Below are 17,109 nucleotides of genomic sequence, written 5' to 3' on the forward strand. Positions count from 1 at the left end.
ACGGGGACTTATATAAGTTGTGCAGAGCCCAAGCGTCCCCGACTACCCTGCATGGCTGGTACACCCTGGCAGCAGAAATGGAGATCGACCTAGCCAAGGACCGCCTGCAAAGTGATCGCGCTTGGAAGCAGACCCCAACTCAGTTCCAAAGAGAACCGCCCAAGGATTCTGCTGCAGCAGAAGGTGGAAAGAAGAAAATCATGGGCTGTTTCAGATGTGGAAAGGAAGGCCACCGAGCGGCTGATTGTCATGCAAAGCTGGCACCAAAGACGACCCCTAGTGGCAGAAAGCAGGTGGAAACTAAAACGCAAGAAGTCACAAAGAGGGCAGTGGATGTTGCCAAGAACGCTCCTCCCATCGAGGAGAAACTTGGGACTCCTTCCGGGTCAGATGACAGCGAGCCATCTTCGGAATCAGACGAGGATCTCCTGGTGAGTTAAAAAGGCCCCCCCCCTTACCGTTCCAGTAAAACTGCGTCCCATTCTCGGGAATGCAGGGGGAAATGCTAGCCCTCTTAGACTCTGGGTATACCGATGTATCATCAGCCCCGAGGTGGTGGAGAAAATGGAACTAAAGCTAAAAACGTGGAGCAGGCCCATAGCTTTTTGCCAGCCAGATGAGTCGGTGGCGGGGGGAGGCCCAGTCCACGTTGTGACAGTACCCATAGAGATGACCATAGGAGACCGAGAAATCATAAACTTTATTGTGGCCCCAGGGTGGACCAGCCACTCGTACTGGGTCTCTCGTGGCTCCGGAAATGGAACCTGAAAATAAACTGGAGAACGGGGGTGTTGCGACTCCGCACAAGGGTGCAAAAGAAGAAGATAACTTAAAAAACCCCTGACCCCGATCCCGCTGAGATACCGGGGTCGATGTTTGAATGGCTGGAGGGGGAGGAAAAAATTCCTAAAGAGTACTGGGACCTACAAGAGGTGTTTAGTGAAAAGGCCTCTGATGTGCTACCTCCCCATAGGCCTAGACTGTGCTATAGACATCCTTCCGGGGTGAAACTCCCGAAACCGAAATCATACCCCATGACCCAGAAAGAATTGGGAGAATTGCAAAACTTTATAGATAAAAATTTGAAGCGAAGATTCATTCAACTGGCCAGGCCTCGGGTTGCAGTGCCAGTCATATTCCGGGAAAAGAAAGATGGCACTTTTCGCTTAATAGTCGACTATAGTAATTTAAATTGTGTGTGCATGAAGACTGTGTACCCCATGCCTCTCATGAAGGATATGATTGCCCACTTAGCCAAAGGAAAATTCTTCACCAAACTGGACTTACGTGAAGCGTATTACAGAGTGCGCGTAAAAGAAGGGGATGAATGGAAAATGGCATTCAATTGTCCCCTTGGTTGCTTCCAATTTCGAGTTCTTCCTTTTGGATTGCAAAGGGCCCCTGGAGTTTTCATGCAACTAATAAATGAAATGCTCCATGAACATTTGTTTAAAGGGGTTCTTGTTTATCTTAAAGACATACTTATCTACACGGAGACCATGGAGGAGCATGTGAAGGTAGTAAGAGCAGTACTCAAAAAATTACTGGCCACTGAGCTTTATGCAAAATTGTCTAAATGTGAATTTCATCAAACGAAAATCGATTACCTGGGATACTGTATTTCCTCTGAGGGCTTGGAGATGGATCCCGCAAAAGTCCAGGCAGTATTAGACTGGGCACCTCCTCGCACCCACAAACAGTTACAAAGTTTCCTGGGATTTGCTAACTTCTATCGCCAGTTCATTCCCTCGTTTGCTGACATTGCCCTGCCAATCACCAATCTCCTCAAAACAAAAGGAAATACTAAGCCCAAACCTTCCTTACCACTGGTGTGGTCAATGGAGTGTCAGGCCGCTTTTGAAAAGTTGAAGCGATTGTTTGCCGCCGAGCAGGTCCTCAAGCACCCTGACATGGAATCCCCATTCGTGGTTCAAGCAGATGTAGTGATGTGGCAGTCGGAGCTATTTTACTCCAAAACAATGCAAACAGTGAGCTTCAACCATGCGCGTACAAATCTCGTAAGCTCACTGAAACAGAGCAAAGATGGGCCATCTGGGAGAAAGAAGCTTTTGCAGTGCATTGGGCTCTCAAAACATGGAGACAATTCTTGGAGGGAGCCAAACACCCTTTCAAAGTGTGGACTGATCATAAAAACTTAGAGGCCCTGAAAACTCCCAGAAAACTATCACCAAAGCAAGCTCGATGGGCCCAATACTTTAACCATTTTAACTTTTCCTTGCGATACATTCCTGGGGGAAAGAACTTCCTGGCTGATGCCCTTTCCCGTTTACCTCAGTACAATAGTATGCGCAAGGAAGTGGCGCGCCCTATACTCCCAGTTCAACAACTAGCTGCCCTGGCAATTACCCGTAACCAAGCACAAACCGATGCATCATTACCGGACGACCTCATCAAGTTGCTGAAGGAAGCCTTAAACAAGGACGACTGGTACTTAGCCCATTTGCATGAGTGCACTCTTCGCAATGGACTGGCTTGGCTAGGGGCAAAGTTGTACGTCCCTGCATCTCTGAGGGAGGTTATACTTCTACGCTGCCATGATGCTAAAATGGCTGGACATTTTGGGTTTGTGAAAACCTTACACCTCCTGAAAAGACAATTTTGGTGGCCAGGGCTTAAAAAGGACATTGAATCTTATATAGTGAGTTGCCCTGTTTGTGCAACTGTTAAAAGACCACAAGGGAAGCCTCCTGGTTTGCTTCAAACAGTAGCCCGGCCAGAAGCCCCATGGAAAGATAAATCCATGGATTTCATAGTGGAGTTACCTGAAAATGGAGGCAATACAGTGATCTGGGTAGTTACGGACCTGTTCTCCAAACAAGTGCACTTCATCCCATGTTCCAAAATACCTTCTTCAAAAACTTTGGCAAAGCTGTTTGTGCAACACATCTACAGACTCCATGAAGTTCCAGAATGGATAATCTCAGACCGGGGGGTGCAATTCTCAATTTTGGAAAGAGTTTTTGCGGCTGATAGGCTCTGCCCAAGGATTAAACTCCGCCCACCATCCTCAAACTAATGGGGGTTGTGAATGCTCAAACTCGGTACTGGAACAATATCTAAGATGTTACATTAATTATCAACAAGATAATTAGGCGGACCTACTACCTTTTGCGGAAGTAGCCTACAATAATTCTGTTCATAGCAGCACTGGGTTCACCCCGTTAAAAGTGACTTCAGGTCAAGTATTTGTCCCCATGCCTGAACTCCCTGAACAAAAACCATCGATTCCATCACTGGCTGAATGGATAGAGCAATTGCAAAGTACATGGAAAATTACATGCAAAGCAATAGACAATGCACATCGCGCACACAAGAAACAAGCAGATAAAAAGAGAGCTCCTGAGAAAAAATTCCAATTAGGAGATAAAGTTTTCTTGTCCACTAAATATTTGCAAACTACACAGAAATCGAAAAAACTTGGACCCAAATATGTTGGGCCATTCCCCATCGTGAAAATCATCAATCCAGTGACTGTCCAACTAGAACTACCAAAATCTCTCGGAAGAATTCACCCAGTTTTCCACGTTAGCTTGGCCAAACCTGAACACACATCCCCCCTTAGGACTAATTCTACTAAGTCCCCTGTACCAATCCTCATAGAAGGGGAAAAACATTTTGAAGTTAAGGAAATCCTAGACTGTAGAAAATATAGAAATAAAATCCAATATTTGGTAGCTTGGAAACACTTTATCACAAGCAGAATGGGTTAACAAAGAAGATGTTAGTGCCTCCAAAAAGCTAGCACAATTTTATAACAAATATCCTGATAAACCCTAACATTTCTCTTTTCTTTTCCAGGACTAACGTCCTTTTTCGAAGGAGGGCCGAATGTCAGCCTCCGAAATGAAATGAAATATCAGGAGAAAGTGTATTTCTCCTACTAGACTGTTTTACTGTTTTATTGCTTCGTTAAAGGTTTGCTTCTTACTGAATATCTTACATGATTTATGGAGGAGGGGGAAGGTTTATACTGTTGCCAGTGTTCGGCTGACATTGCATGTGGGGGGGGGGGAGATAGTCTTTCAAACAGATGTTTGAATTGATTTGGCGTGTGAATGTAACAGGAGTTGCCTGCTTCGCATTCCATCCAGAAGATTGACAGAGGGAGAATATCGGAAGTGAAACTACACATGGCCAAGGAGGAAGACGACATTGGATTATGACTGTTTGAACTCTGGGAGGAGAAGGGTTCGGGAGAGGATATAACGTCTGTGTTTTTAGTATACTTTCCGTTCTGGCTTAGCTTTGTTTGCAATCTGACATGTTTAGTAAAAATTACCAATCTCTTCAAAATGATGGAGTTGGGTTTTTATTTTCTTAAACATTGATCTGAGGCAAGCTGACACTATGACTCTATGTGTACATTGCTATGTGTACATTTGCTTTTTCTTGTTGCAGAATTTTTCAGATACTGTATGCTATTTAATACCCATATGGCACATTCCTCTATATCGAACTTTCCATGCAAATTAGTCTTAAATGGAATGTAAAAATATTAAGGAATAGTTTTTAAAAAATACATTCAATGCGCATTTCAAATTTATAAAAAAAATTTATAAAAAAAAAGATGAGGGGGGGGGAGTAAAAATGAGTAGAGAAAGAATTCATGTGAATTGTTCTATCACCCTCCCCACTTCACAAAGACGCAGAGATGCTTGTCCCACAGTCCTTTATATTTGCAACAGACCTAATTTTCGGTAGTGAATGAAAACCTTGACAGCTACAGTGCAAAGGCCTGCCAAGTTCCAAGTCCTTTATTTCTTACGGAGACAGAAACCCACGTGTCCCAGATTCGTTGCCAAGAGCTCACAGAAAAAAAGCCTTTGCACAGTCCAGGCCTTTAACTCCCAAACGACCGATCTGCAGTCCGCACTTGGTAGCTTTTGTCCATCACAAGGGCCAGATGGTAACTCCACCCACTTTTATCACCTGTGGGGCGTGGCTCAGTGAGTCAGCAATCTCTGAGCCTGCCACACCTTTTCCTTTGCTGCGCGTGCTTATCTTTTCATTGCTGCCTTGGGTCAATCCAAGATTGATCCTCAGCAGCTGGAACTTGGGGCGTTGCCAAGGAGGAGGAGGGTCTGGGAGAGGGAGGCCTTGCCAGCTCCTCCTCCTGGCCTGCAGCTGGAACTTGGGGCGGTGCCAGAGAGGAGGGTCCTGGAGAGGGAGGCCTTGTCAGCTCCTCCCCATCATCTCAGAGTCATCCTCCTCCATGAGGACAGGCTCGGGGGCTGGAGTCACAACATGAATATTGGCAATCCCAATATGAAAATATATTTCTTAATTTTTTTTAATTTAGTGAATGGCATCAATTAAATTAAAAATCGTACATTGCCCATATCCAATGATTTGTCCTGGAAGTTTTCAGATGTTCATAACATATATCTTGAGACCCATCATATTCATTCCAACATGAATGCTGATAATTAGCCAATGTTATAAATTTCTCTTTCTGCCACAGATATATGCTGGCTACATGCTATGGGAGAAAGTCTATTGGCAGATAGTGGTTGGTTGCCCTGAAATACCAGAGAATACATGAACAATTTTAACAGTATGTATATATTTGTTATTTTTCTTTTATCTTCACTAAAGTTCCTTGTTAAACAAATGTCATAAAAAATTAGTTCTAATGTCAAAGTGGCCTTATGGGATTGGTGGCAGGCGGGCGGGTGGGTGGGTGGGGGCTCCACTCCACCTCCACCACTGTATAGCAATTAACGTACATTTATTTTCCCCATTAAAGCAAGCAAGTAAGCAAGCTTTAATTTATGTGAAACTTACATGGCATATTTGGAACCATGTGCTATACTATACAAAGGATTTTGCTGCAAAAGATTAAATGTATGCATAATTTTACTAATCAGTCTTCCATGAAGAGTACTCAGTGAAGAAACATAATCTCAGCTTCATTCCTTTGCAGTTGCAGTGAGCATTTTCACTCAAACTAAAGAGGGCTTAAATCCCTTTCTGAGACTGAGTAAATCACTTTATTAATCTTACTTCAAAAGCATGCAGGGATAGCTGCAGCAACAGCAAACTATCTATACTTTCTTTCTCAATAGGTCATTGATATTACCATTTCACTAGTAAGAGTTTGTGTTAAAAAGGGGAAGAGCAGCTGAGGAGAACAGTAAAAGTATTTCAATTCAAAGAAAAAATTCTCCACAATGCTTGCACAGAACCCTGTCGCCACAGTGATAAAATGATCTCTGAGTCATTTTCTTTCCCAGCATAATAGGCAAGTGAGAAAAGAAGATGCACAGTGCAAGGGAAAAAAACAAATCTAGCTAAGATATCCAACAATCCTCCCTCCTATATCTGAAGGGATCAGTTCATTCTATTAACACTAATGAAGAGAAGGCTTTTGAGAAAAAAATTATCTTGGGATTCAGATGCTCAATCAAAACATTTAAAAAGTCATAATTAAGGCAGTTTGTTACATTCCCGCTTTGGCAAAATCAATACAGTGAGATATATGGACAGATTAGGTTCTGATCTTTAGCCTCTCTTCTGTGCCATATTTTTCTTCTTGGGAATGTGTTTCCAATCCTGCCTGCAGGGAAGTAGGTAATTACAGCACAAACTCTCAACTTTGTTCCAAGCATGTTACTAAGTCAGCAAAAACCTTTGCATTTCTGATACTGAGACAAGAAGGGAGAAACCAAATTTAAGATTCAAAGAATATGATCACAAATTTAAAGATCTTGAAAAACAGCCCTAGAATTACACAGGCTGACGTGATTAAATTATTTGCCTCTTCATCCCATGTATATAAGTGTGAAAGGGAAAACTGCAAAGTGACTTAGTGTAGTTTCAACTCCTGTGTAAAAGAGGTTTCATGCCAAAAGCACTGGTCCTAGGTGTCACCCAGCTTTAGTTTTGACGACTGGTTGCCCCCATAGTGGTTTCATCAAGAGTTTCTTCAGTGACCTCTACATCATCATCCTTTTTAAGTCCTCTGCGTGGTTTTTTTGCACCAAGAGCATCTTCCTTGATCAACTCTGAAGCAAGTAATGATGTGACTGCACAGCCAACATTTTTGTTTCCTGGAATGACACAGAAACAAACAAAAGCTAAAATTAAAAAACAAAAAAATGTACACTGAAGATAATGCCTAATATACTAGCCATTTTCTCTCAAATACTTTAGTTTATACTTGCTCCGATGGTGGTTTTCAACTGGTGTTAATACTGGTTTGCTTCATGCACGTGCTTTGCGCGTGATTCGCCTTCCTCCCCTTCCCCGGCAACTACTTTCCACTTAACTACTTAATGATACCTTGTTGTCCCACGGAGCACGCTTGCATGCAAATGGGATTAGACAGAGAGAATGAGAGAGCAATCCAATTGTGTGTGTCTGTATGGGAGAAAGAGCGATCCATACAGGGCACCCAAGCTGCTGGCAATGGCGCGGGCAACAGGAGCCACCTGAGCAGCAAGGTGGGGTGGTGGTAGAGTACGAAGGAAGGCGAAGAGATGGCGGAGTCATCCCCCTACACCCTGCTCTGGCTTACCTGAGCACCCCACCAGCCAGGCATTGGAGTGCTGCAACTGCCGCCGCAGTGAGACAGAGAGGCGGCTCTCCAAACTCTCTCTCTCTCTCTGTGTGTGTGCGTATGAGAGCGAGCGAACGTGTGATCCCTGCTTTAGTTGAGGCATTCAAGCTGCTGGCAGTGGCTGGGGGGGAGGGAAGAGCCAACTGAGCATCTGTTTTTCTCCTCTTCCTCCTCACTCAAGCAGAACAGGCTCTGTGAAACAGCAGGTCCTCTCATTTCTCCCCCTGCATGGCGAATTCCAACTTCAGTGGCAGCCACCTAAGCAGCCATGATTGCCCCCACCCCAACCAGCCAAAGCCTCGCTGTTCTTCTCCTTGTTGTCCTTGCCCAAGAGGCAGCAGGCTCTGTGGGACAGGGTCTCATTCCTGCCCTGGCACAGCTAACACCAGCAGGCTGGAAGAGGGTGTGAAGGGCCTGGCCCTGCAATGCTTCCTTGCTCAGTTGAAGGTTTCATTCAGCCCTCAAACAATGAGGCTGGCCTTGGAATAGAAATCAACCGGGTGCAGGAACCAACACCGTCAGTGGCCATGGTATGCTGCTTGCTTGTGTGTGCCAAGCTTGAAGGCTAAACGAAGCTAAACGAAGCCTTCAACTGAGCGAGGAAGCACTGCAGGGCCAGGACCTGCAGGGGATTGAAATGGAAAGCCAAGAGAGCCGTGGATTGGAGGAACTGACGGCCTGGAAGTACCTGACGGCATGCCGCAGCCCTTTGGTGGAAGAACTGAGAGAGAGGTTTGTTGGAATGGAAGTGTGCAGAACAACGTCAATGTACCAAGCAACACCAGCTTCAGGAGCTGGAACCAGCCAAGCCCAAAACTATATGGGCCCTTCGCCATCCCAGACCTAACCCGTGATGATGGGACCAACAACTCAGAGAACTACGAGTCCCCAAGGGACAACCACAAGTGCCTCAGGGTGCCAGGGGACTGCAGGCACAAACAATCCCACAGGCAGTGGGGTGCCACTGGGTTACATGCCAGTCCAGGACAACTGAGAACACCCTCCCTTGACAGTGACATTCAACGAGAGGTCAGATAAATTAGGCTACTTCCTAAACCAAGTGTGGATCCACATGGACCGGTACAGGGCTGACTATCCGGATGACGTCACACGCACAAACGCCATCACTGTGAGCCTGGAAGTGGAGACTGTGGACTGAGTGCAGTTCCTCCATGACGAGGGAGCTCCCAAATTGAAGAATGTTGATGCCTTCACAGAGGACCTTTGGGTCAGATTCAGGGACTCCTTGCAGACCCGATGTCGTGTCCCACTCCTCCTCTGACGGCCGGGTCTGGGAAGTCTGTATCAAGTGTGGCCACGAAGCCTCTGCAGCTTTGCCAAATTCCTGTCAGAGTTCTCAGGGCAGGCAAGAATCCAAGGTGTGACTTCAGCAACCAGATGAGATTTTGCCTGACTCAAGGAATGCCAAAAAATCCTTTATATAGGCCATGGGGTGTGGCTCCATAACGCAGAACTTATCCAGGCCTGCCCCTCCCTTCCTTTTGCTGACATCGCCTCTCCATTCTCCGGAAGCGGGGATCTGTCCACTTTTCGTCCTTCTGCTCAGCTGCCAGCAATTCTAGCTCGTGGCTGGCTTCGTGCTCACACGCTGTAGGAAGGTTTGTTTGCTCAGTCTGTCCGGGCATGGTGCCAGGGCTGGGGGCTGGAGGCATGCCAGGCCATTCTTCTTCACTATCAGTCTCTGGTTCAGATAGCAGGAGATGGGAGGGGCCCGGCTGAGGAGAGGAGGGCGGGCGAGGCACAACACCCATTGGGGTGAAGCAGAGATCTGGATCATCAGGCAGGGAGCCAGACCAGTGGCCAAATACATCCAAGAATTCCGAGATCTGGTGGGGAAGATGAGAGGGTGGCCAGAACAATTGCTGTCTACCAGTTCCGAGATGGGCTGAATTGGGAGCTGTACTAAAACTGCCTGCGCTGAGGAATCCCAGACGAGCTGGGATAATGCATGGTACAACTGGCAACTAAAGCAGACTGGATCTAGTGGACTTCAAGCAGCATGTCGGATTAGAGAACTGACCCAGGAGGAGCAAGAGAGATGCTTACTGGGATGGAAGACCCTGGAAATCCCCTCATTGACCCTGAGGGAGAACACACAGTGCCCAGCAAAAGCCTGTTTCTGGTGCACGAAGAAAGGGCATCAGTCTATAACTTGCCGAGTGCCACAACCAGTGGCAGCCCAGAGTCCCGAGTGAACCAAAGACCAAGAAGATGCCGAAAAAGGCAAAGGAGAAAATGCGAGTGGCGCATCAGGTCATGGAGTCTCTCCCCACTCCAGCGAAGGGGAGAAGCTCTGACCTCTGTCAAGCCCAGCCTGGTCTTCTATGAAAGTGACAGCAAGGGGGAGGATGACTCGATGGTAAGTGGAGCCGTCGCCCCTTTCACTACCCAAGTGGAAATCATGGTGCTTCACTCAGGAGCCTGGGGAGTTTTCACTGCCCTGATACACTCGGGTTGCACCCTCTGCTTTCATCAGCCTGCAGATGGGTAGAGAACTAAGAGTAAGGAACCTGAGACAGCCTATTATTATTATTTATTATTTATTGGATTTATAAACCGCCCTTCTCCCGAAGGACTCAGGGCGGTGTACAGCCAGGATAAAAAAGAACAATATACAGTTAAAATACAATTAAAAAACTTATTATACAGTATGGCCGAAATAATTAAGAATTAAGAATCTAAAAACCCCAATTAAAACCAGAGAAAAAATTTAAAATTTAAAATTAAACAATTTAAGAAAACCCCGCACGAACAAACAAATATGTTTTCAGTTCGCGGCGAAAAGTCCGAAGGTCAGGAATTTGACGTAAACCAGGGGGGAGTTCGTTCCAAAGAGTGGGGGCCCCCACAGAGAAGGATCTTCCTCTGTGGGCCGCCAGCCGACATTGTCTGGCGGACGGCACCCTGAGAAGGCCCTCTCTGTGCGGCGTCTGGTCGGTGGGAGGCATGAAGTAACAGAAGGCGGTCCCGTAAGTACCCAGGTCCCAAGCCATGGGCGCTTTAAAGGTGGTTACCAAGACCTTGAAATGCACCCGAAGGCAACAGGAAGCCAGTGCAGTCTGCGCAGGAGAGGTGTCACATGGGAGCTACGTGTGACTCCCTCTATCACCCGCAGCTGCATTCTGGACCAACTGAAGCCTCCGAGTGCATCTCAAGGAGCCCCATGTAGAGAGCATTGCAATAATCCAGGCGGGAGGTAACCAGGCGTGAGTGACTGTGCATAGGGCATCCCGATCAAGGAAGGCGCAACTGGCGCACCAGGCGAACCTGGTGAAAGCTCTCCTGGAGCGGCCGCCAAATGATCTTCAAGCGACAGCCGTGCATCCAGGAGAACACCCAAGCTGCGCACTCCCTCCTTTGGGGCCAATAACTCGCCCCAACAGTCAGCTGCGGCTGCAGCTGACTTTATCGGGTGCCGGCATCCACAGCCACTCCGTCTTGGAGGATTGAGCTTGAGCCTGTTCCTCCCCATCCAGACCCGTCTGACTTCCAAACACCGGGACAGCACTTCGACAGCTTCGTTGGGGTGGCCCGGGGTGGAAAAGTACAGCTGAGTATCATCAGCGTACAGTTGATATCTCACCCCAAAGCCACTGATGATCTCACCCAACGGCTTCATATAGATGTTGAACAGGAGGGGTGAGAGAATCGACCCCTGCGGCACCCCACAAGTGAGGTGTCTCGCGGTCGACCTCTGCCCCCCTGTCAACACCGTCTGCGACCGGTCGGAGAGATAGGAGGAGAACCACCGAGGAACAGTGCCTCCCACTCCCAATCCCTCCAACCGGTGCAGCAAGATACCATGGTCGATGGTATCGAAAGCCGCTGAGAGGTCTAATAGGACCAGAGCAGAGGAATAACCCCTGTCTCTGGCCCTCCAGAGATCATCCACCAAAGCTGTCTCCGTGCTGTATCCGGGTCGGAAACCGGACTGGAACGGGTCTAGATAGACGGCTTCATCCAGGTACTGGGGTAGCTGCCGTTCCACAGCACTCTCTACAACCTTCGCAGTGAAGCGAAGGTTGGAGACCGGACGGTAATTACCTAAAATAGCTGGGTCCAGGGAAGGCTTCTTGAGGAGGGGTCTCACCACTGCCTCCTTCAAGGCAGCAGGGAAAACTCCCTCCAACAAAGAAGCGTTGGTAATCCCCTGGAGCCAGCCTCGTGTCACTTCCCGGGAGGCCAGCACCAGCCAGGAAGGGCACGGGTCCAGTAAACATGTCGTAGTATGCAGCCTCCCCAGCAACCTGTCCACGTCCTCGAGAGTCACAGGGTCAAACTCATCCCAAATAACCTCCACAAGACGCGACTCCGCCCTCCCACCTGGATCATCCCAATTTCGGTCCAAGCCGTCCCAGAGCTGAACGATTTTGTCGTATAGATAGATACCACTAAACTCCTCGGCGCGGCACGGTCATCCCGCACCTCCTGATGAAGGAGGGAGCGGGTCACCCGAAACAGGGCGGCCGGGCGGTTATCTGCCGACGCAATGAGGTTGGAAGCATAGGAACGCCTCGCCTCCCTCATTGCCACTAGGTAGGTCCTAGAATAGGATCTAACTAGTGTTCGGTCAGCTTCTGAGCGGCTGGACCTCCAGACCCTCTCTAGGCATCTTCTCCGGCGTTTCATCTCTCTCAGCCCCTCGGAGAACCAAGGGGCCGGGCGAGGCCTACGCCGGGTCAGAGGCCGCAAGGGCACGACACGGTCCAAAGCTCCAGCCGCGGCCCGTTCCCAGGCCGCAACTAGCTCTCCAGCCGTGCCAGGTCTTCAGGAAACGGCCCAAGCTCCGTCAGGAACCTCTCCGGGTCCATCAGGCGCCTGGGACGGAACCAGCGCGTTGGCTCCGTCTCCCTGCAGTGGTGGATAGCGGTCCGAAAATCTAAGCGAAGGAGAAAATGATCTGACAATGACACCGGTTCTGTTTCTAAGTTATCTAATACCAGAATACTATGAAGTTCGAGCAAGCTGATGACTCAATAATGAGGGGGGGAGGTGCCCACCACATGCCAGATGGAACCAATGTGAGCATGAGAGCAGGGAACCACAAAAAGACTCTCTGATTCATAGTGGCCCCAAAAATGGTAGAGGCAGTGACACTGGGACTATCGTGGTTGAAAAAATGGAACCCCATGGTGAATTGATGAAGCAACCAGTGGCACTTAAAAGGTGGGGATGACAAAATTAGAGCTAGTAGAAAAGACGGGTCAAAAAAGGATGACAGAAAAGAGGGGTGAGCCAGTGAATGATCTGGCAGACCCTGGATCAGGGAAGCCACACATCCCAAGAGAGGACAGGGACCTGGCGGAAATGTTCAGTGAGAAGTCTGACATGCTCTCTCCCCATTGTCCTACAGACTGTGCAATTGAAATGAAACTGCCTAAGCCCAAGTTGTACACAGTGACCCCCAGGGAGATGGAGGAGTTGAGGAACTTTGTGGACAAGAACCAGGTGAAAGGATTCATTCAGCCAGAAAAATCCCAGGTAGCAGCCCCTGTACTTTTCAACAAGAAGAAGGATGGATCCATGAGACTGTGCGTGGATTTCCGTGGAATTAACGCAGCGTACGTTGAGAACATGTATTCCCTCCCCCTCATGAAGGACATGCTAGGATACTACTAGTTGTCTGGGTATAAATAGTTTGAAAGATAGTAATCATAATGTTTACAACAATATTCATTACATTGATATTAATTCTGTAATAATAAAAATAATCATATTTACTTCTCTATTTTAACAAATCTCCCTTATTTCATTCATCTTTTTTTTATATTTCCATATTTCTAACTTCTGTTTTTGTTATCGAATCATTGATAAAATAAATCCCATATCATAAAATATTCAGTTTGTTCCTTTTCGTTAATTGCAAGTGTTAATATATTCATCTAAGGGAGGCAGGGCTGACATCACAGCGAAAACGGCGCATCTCCAAGGGGCTCCATAGAATTGCGCTGAATTCGACTTGCCAGGAGGCTCCAAGGGACCCAAATCACTTTGGAGGGTTGATGAAGATAGAGAGGACACTATCTTCTATCTTCTATCGTAGATCACAAGGAGACCGTAACTTCCTTGATTGATCCGGAGTAAGCTCTCAATCCGTCGGGAAGAAAAAGACAGCCATTGCATGCCTGACCGAAGCTGTGACAGCTGACCAATATAGAAAGCATAAAAGACTGAGGAACAGTGTGGTTGATCTGGGTGAGATTTTTAAACTTCTGCTGAGGAAAGAGCCCTCTTAAAGCTAGCCTGGGTGAAAAAAGGAGGAGGCAGAATTGTTTGTTTTCCACCCCTCAAAAAAAGCGGCAAACCAGAGAGCTATCTATAGATCTGGAAACAGAGAAAAGAGAACTTTTTAGAAGAGAGAAAGAAATTTGAAGCTAGGAAGCTGGACTGGGGAGCTTACCTATAACATTGACTAAGCTGAAAACTTTTTGGATTATGGAATTCTGATGCAGAGAACTTTTTTAGGAAAAAAAGCTTGGACTGAATAGTATAAAATAAATTAAAAAGAGAGAAAAGGGAGAGAAATAGAGCAGCAGTGGCATCTACTGGTGGAGAAAAACACGAGAAGTGAAAGGGAGAAGTGAAAGTGAGAAAAAAATAGGACCTTGAAGGTCTGCTGAAGATAAGCTTGGCTGTTATAAACAACACCAGCACCGGAAAATTGTTTATACTGGATATCTGAGACAGAAAGTGAAACATTGTGACTTTTTAAACAGTGGAGCTCTTTGAACTTATGTGAGCAGAAGCTGGGAATAGCAGGGAACTTCTCATTTTTGAACTCTCCTTTTGGTGATTTATGAGCCTTGGTGACTAAGCTTTGGGGCTTGATGAGCCTACGTGGATTACAAATTTATCAAGAGAAGATAATATTTTGTGAAGAACTCTGGGACTAACAAACAACATTTTTTGGATTACAATAACAAAGTGTGAAATAGAATAGAATAGAATAGAATTTTTATTGGCCAAGTGTGATTGGACAAACAAGGAATTTGTCTTGGTGCATATGCTCTCAGTGTACATAAAAGAAAAGATACGTTCATCAAGGTACAACATTTACAACACAAATGATGGTCAATATATCAATATAAATCATAAGGATTGCCAGCAACAAAGCTACAGTCATACAGAAAAGATACGTTCATCAAGGTACAACATTTACAACACAAATGATGGTCAACATATCAATATAAATCATAAGGATTGCCAGCAACAAAGTTACAGTCATACAGTCATAAGTGGAAAGAGATTGGTGATGGGAACGATGAGAAGATTAATAGTAGTGCAGATTTAGTAAATAGTTTGACAGTGTTGAGGGAATTAATTGTTTAGCAGAGTGATGGCTAAAAGAACAAGAACAAGAAGAACAAGAACAAGAAGAACAAGAACAAGAACAAGAAGAAGAGGGGAAAAAGAAAAGTTTTTTAATGGTATTTTGATTGTTGAAAAGACTTTTTAAAAGAGGGAAGTTGGTAGGGGATTGTGGAATTTGTGGTATAACACCTGGGTTAGTATTAATTACCTCCTTTAACTTAAATCCTCTAAGGCTGTCAAAAATGACAAGCACATCAAGCCTAAGTAAATTAGGGGGGAAAATGCATCTGCGTCATCATCAGCACCAGTGTCATCAACATCTAGTCCAGTAGATCAAAGAACTTTGGACATTATGTTGTAGCAAGAAAAAATAAATACGATTCAGGCAGAAATGAAATCAATGGTTCAATTACTGCATGAAGACATGAAGGAAAGAATGGGATGATAAAATGAAACAAATAATAACTAAAAATGAACAACGGATTCAGAAAGTAGAAGAGAAAGCAGAACAAACAGAGAGAAAAAATGGAGATGGACTATAGACTCACAGACAGATAAAAATCAAGAGAGAACAATAATCACATTGGAGATCGATAAGACTGAATATTTCTTGAGGTTCCAGAATATTGAGGAAGAAAAAGGGGAAAACTTTGCAGAGATAATGGCAGAATTGTTGGTGGAGGCTTTAGAGATGACTAAAGGAGATGCTTGGTGGGATAGATGAAATATTTAGATGAAAAATTCTGGACTCTATAGAAAAAGCAGAACATTTTGGGCCATACGAAAAAAAAAGCAAGAGAGGAAATAGAAGAAAGATGCAGAACTGGATTATAAAAGTAGTAAAGTAAGCAAAAAAGCTACGAAAACACTTCCAAATATCTTTTTCAAAATGACAGAAGTATTAGGCATTCAAGATGTATGGCGAGAGATATACCTAAGAAAAACCAATATTCATTTTATTCAAATAGACATACGTCTTGTTAAGAATAGACATGATATGGATGTCACCTGAGTTAAATGTCAGGATTCCAAGTAACACCCCCAACAAAAGAAGACTCCGAGGCTAGCAGTTCCTCAAAGTTCCATTTTATTAGAGATGTCATATTGGCACATCTGGGAAAACCCAAATCCGAAAGCTTCCAGGTTTTTCCCACACAAAAGAAAGTTCAAGTCCCTTCCCCTGCACCCACATGTCCATCACATGGTCCAATCAATGAACTATCCCAACTGGAGATGCCTCCCAGTCAAGCCACTCCAGGTGCAGGCCGAATGCCTTTGACTCTGAGAGAAAATAATGTTATTATGGCTAGATAATCTCTACAACTCCATGCAATCCACCCCCCCACTTTCCCACAGCACTAAGTGTGGCACCCCTGAAGGTCTAAAGAAAAAGATGGCACAAAAAATTAAAAGTGCTAAACAGAATTTTTTTGAAAATACAAATAAACCAGGAAGATGGTTGGCATATATATTGAAATAGGAGAAAGAAAAGAAACCGATACATCGATTAGTAGATGAGAAAAGAACTCTCCATTATCAAATGATGATAAAAAATAATTCAAGGTTACTATGAAAAGCTGTATGATCAGGAGAAAATTTCAGAAGACAAAATAAAACAATATTTGAGAGGGGGCAGAGCTGATGTCGCAATGACACGATGGGCGACCTGGAAGCTCCAGGATCACTGTTGATAATCTCCACATCTGGATGGTCCATTTTGGACCTCACTCTCCCATTGATCGATAAGCGCATCTCCTGTCGATTCCAGAGATATCGCAAAGTCCCTGGTTGATCCAGGAGAAGCCCTTTTTTCCGATGAGGAAGATTCGGCTATAGAAGCTGCTGAAGTTGGGACAACTCTGGAACGGAAAGACTTGAAAGGAAATGTGCCGGTGTGGTGAGAGACTCTTTTGTTAAAAATTTTCTTAGAAACCACCCTGAAATTTAAAGAAGGATAAAGTAGAGAATAGAAGAAATTGAGCGGTGGAATTAAGATTATTTTAGAAGAAACTTCCCCTGTCTTTTTAAAGTTTTTTTTTTTGGGTTGGGGAGGATGCCCACAGCTGATTTGGACATTCACATTAGACTGAATTGAAACTTGTGAGTTACCTTTTTTGGAACTAAAAATTTTTAATGCTCTTTTTGGGAAAAATTTTATTCTTTTTTTTTAAATTTTTTTTTGGGCTTTTTATTGAATT

General features: G+C 45.4%; 1 protein-coding gene across 1 annotated transcript in view; it reads right to left on the reverse strand.

Moving 5' to 3' along the window:
- Positions 1 to 6,419: 6,419 nt before the first annotated feature.
- The window catches only part of DIAPH1 (diaphanous related formin 1), a 281,001-nt gene continuing 270,311 nt past the window's right edge, over positions 6,420 to 17,109 (reverse strand). The window contains exon 27 of the mRNA XM_058174593.1: positions 6,420 to 7,070. Within this exon, the coding sequence (XP_058030576.1) occupies positions 6,898 to 7,070 (173 nt within the window). The 3' untranslated portion in view covers positions 6,420 to 6,897. The remainder of the gene's footprint in view (positions 7,071 to 17,109) is intronic.

This window comes from Ahaetulla prasina, chromosome 3 (genome assembly GCF_028640845.1).
Source record: "Ahaetulla prasina isolate Xishuangbanna chromosome 3, ASM2864084v1, whole genome shotgun sequence".
Taxonomy (NCBI): Eukaryota; Metazoa; Chordata; class Lepidosauria; order Squamata; family Colubridae; genus Ahaetulla; species Ahaetulla prasina.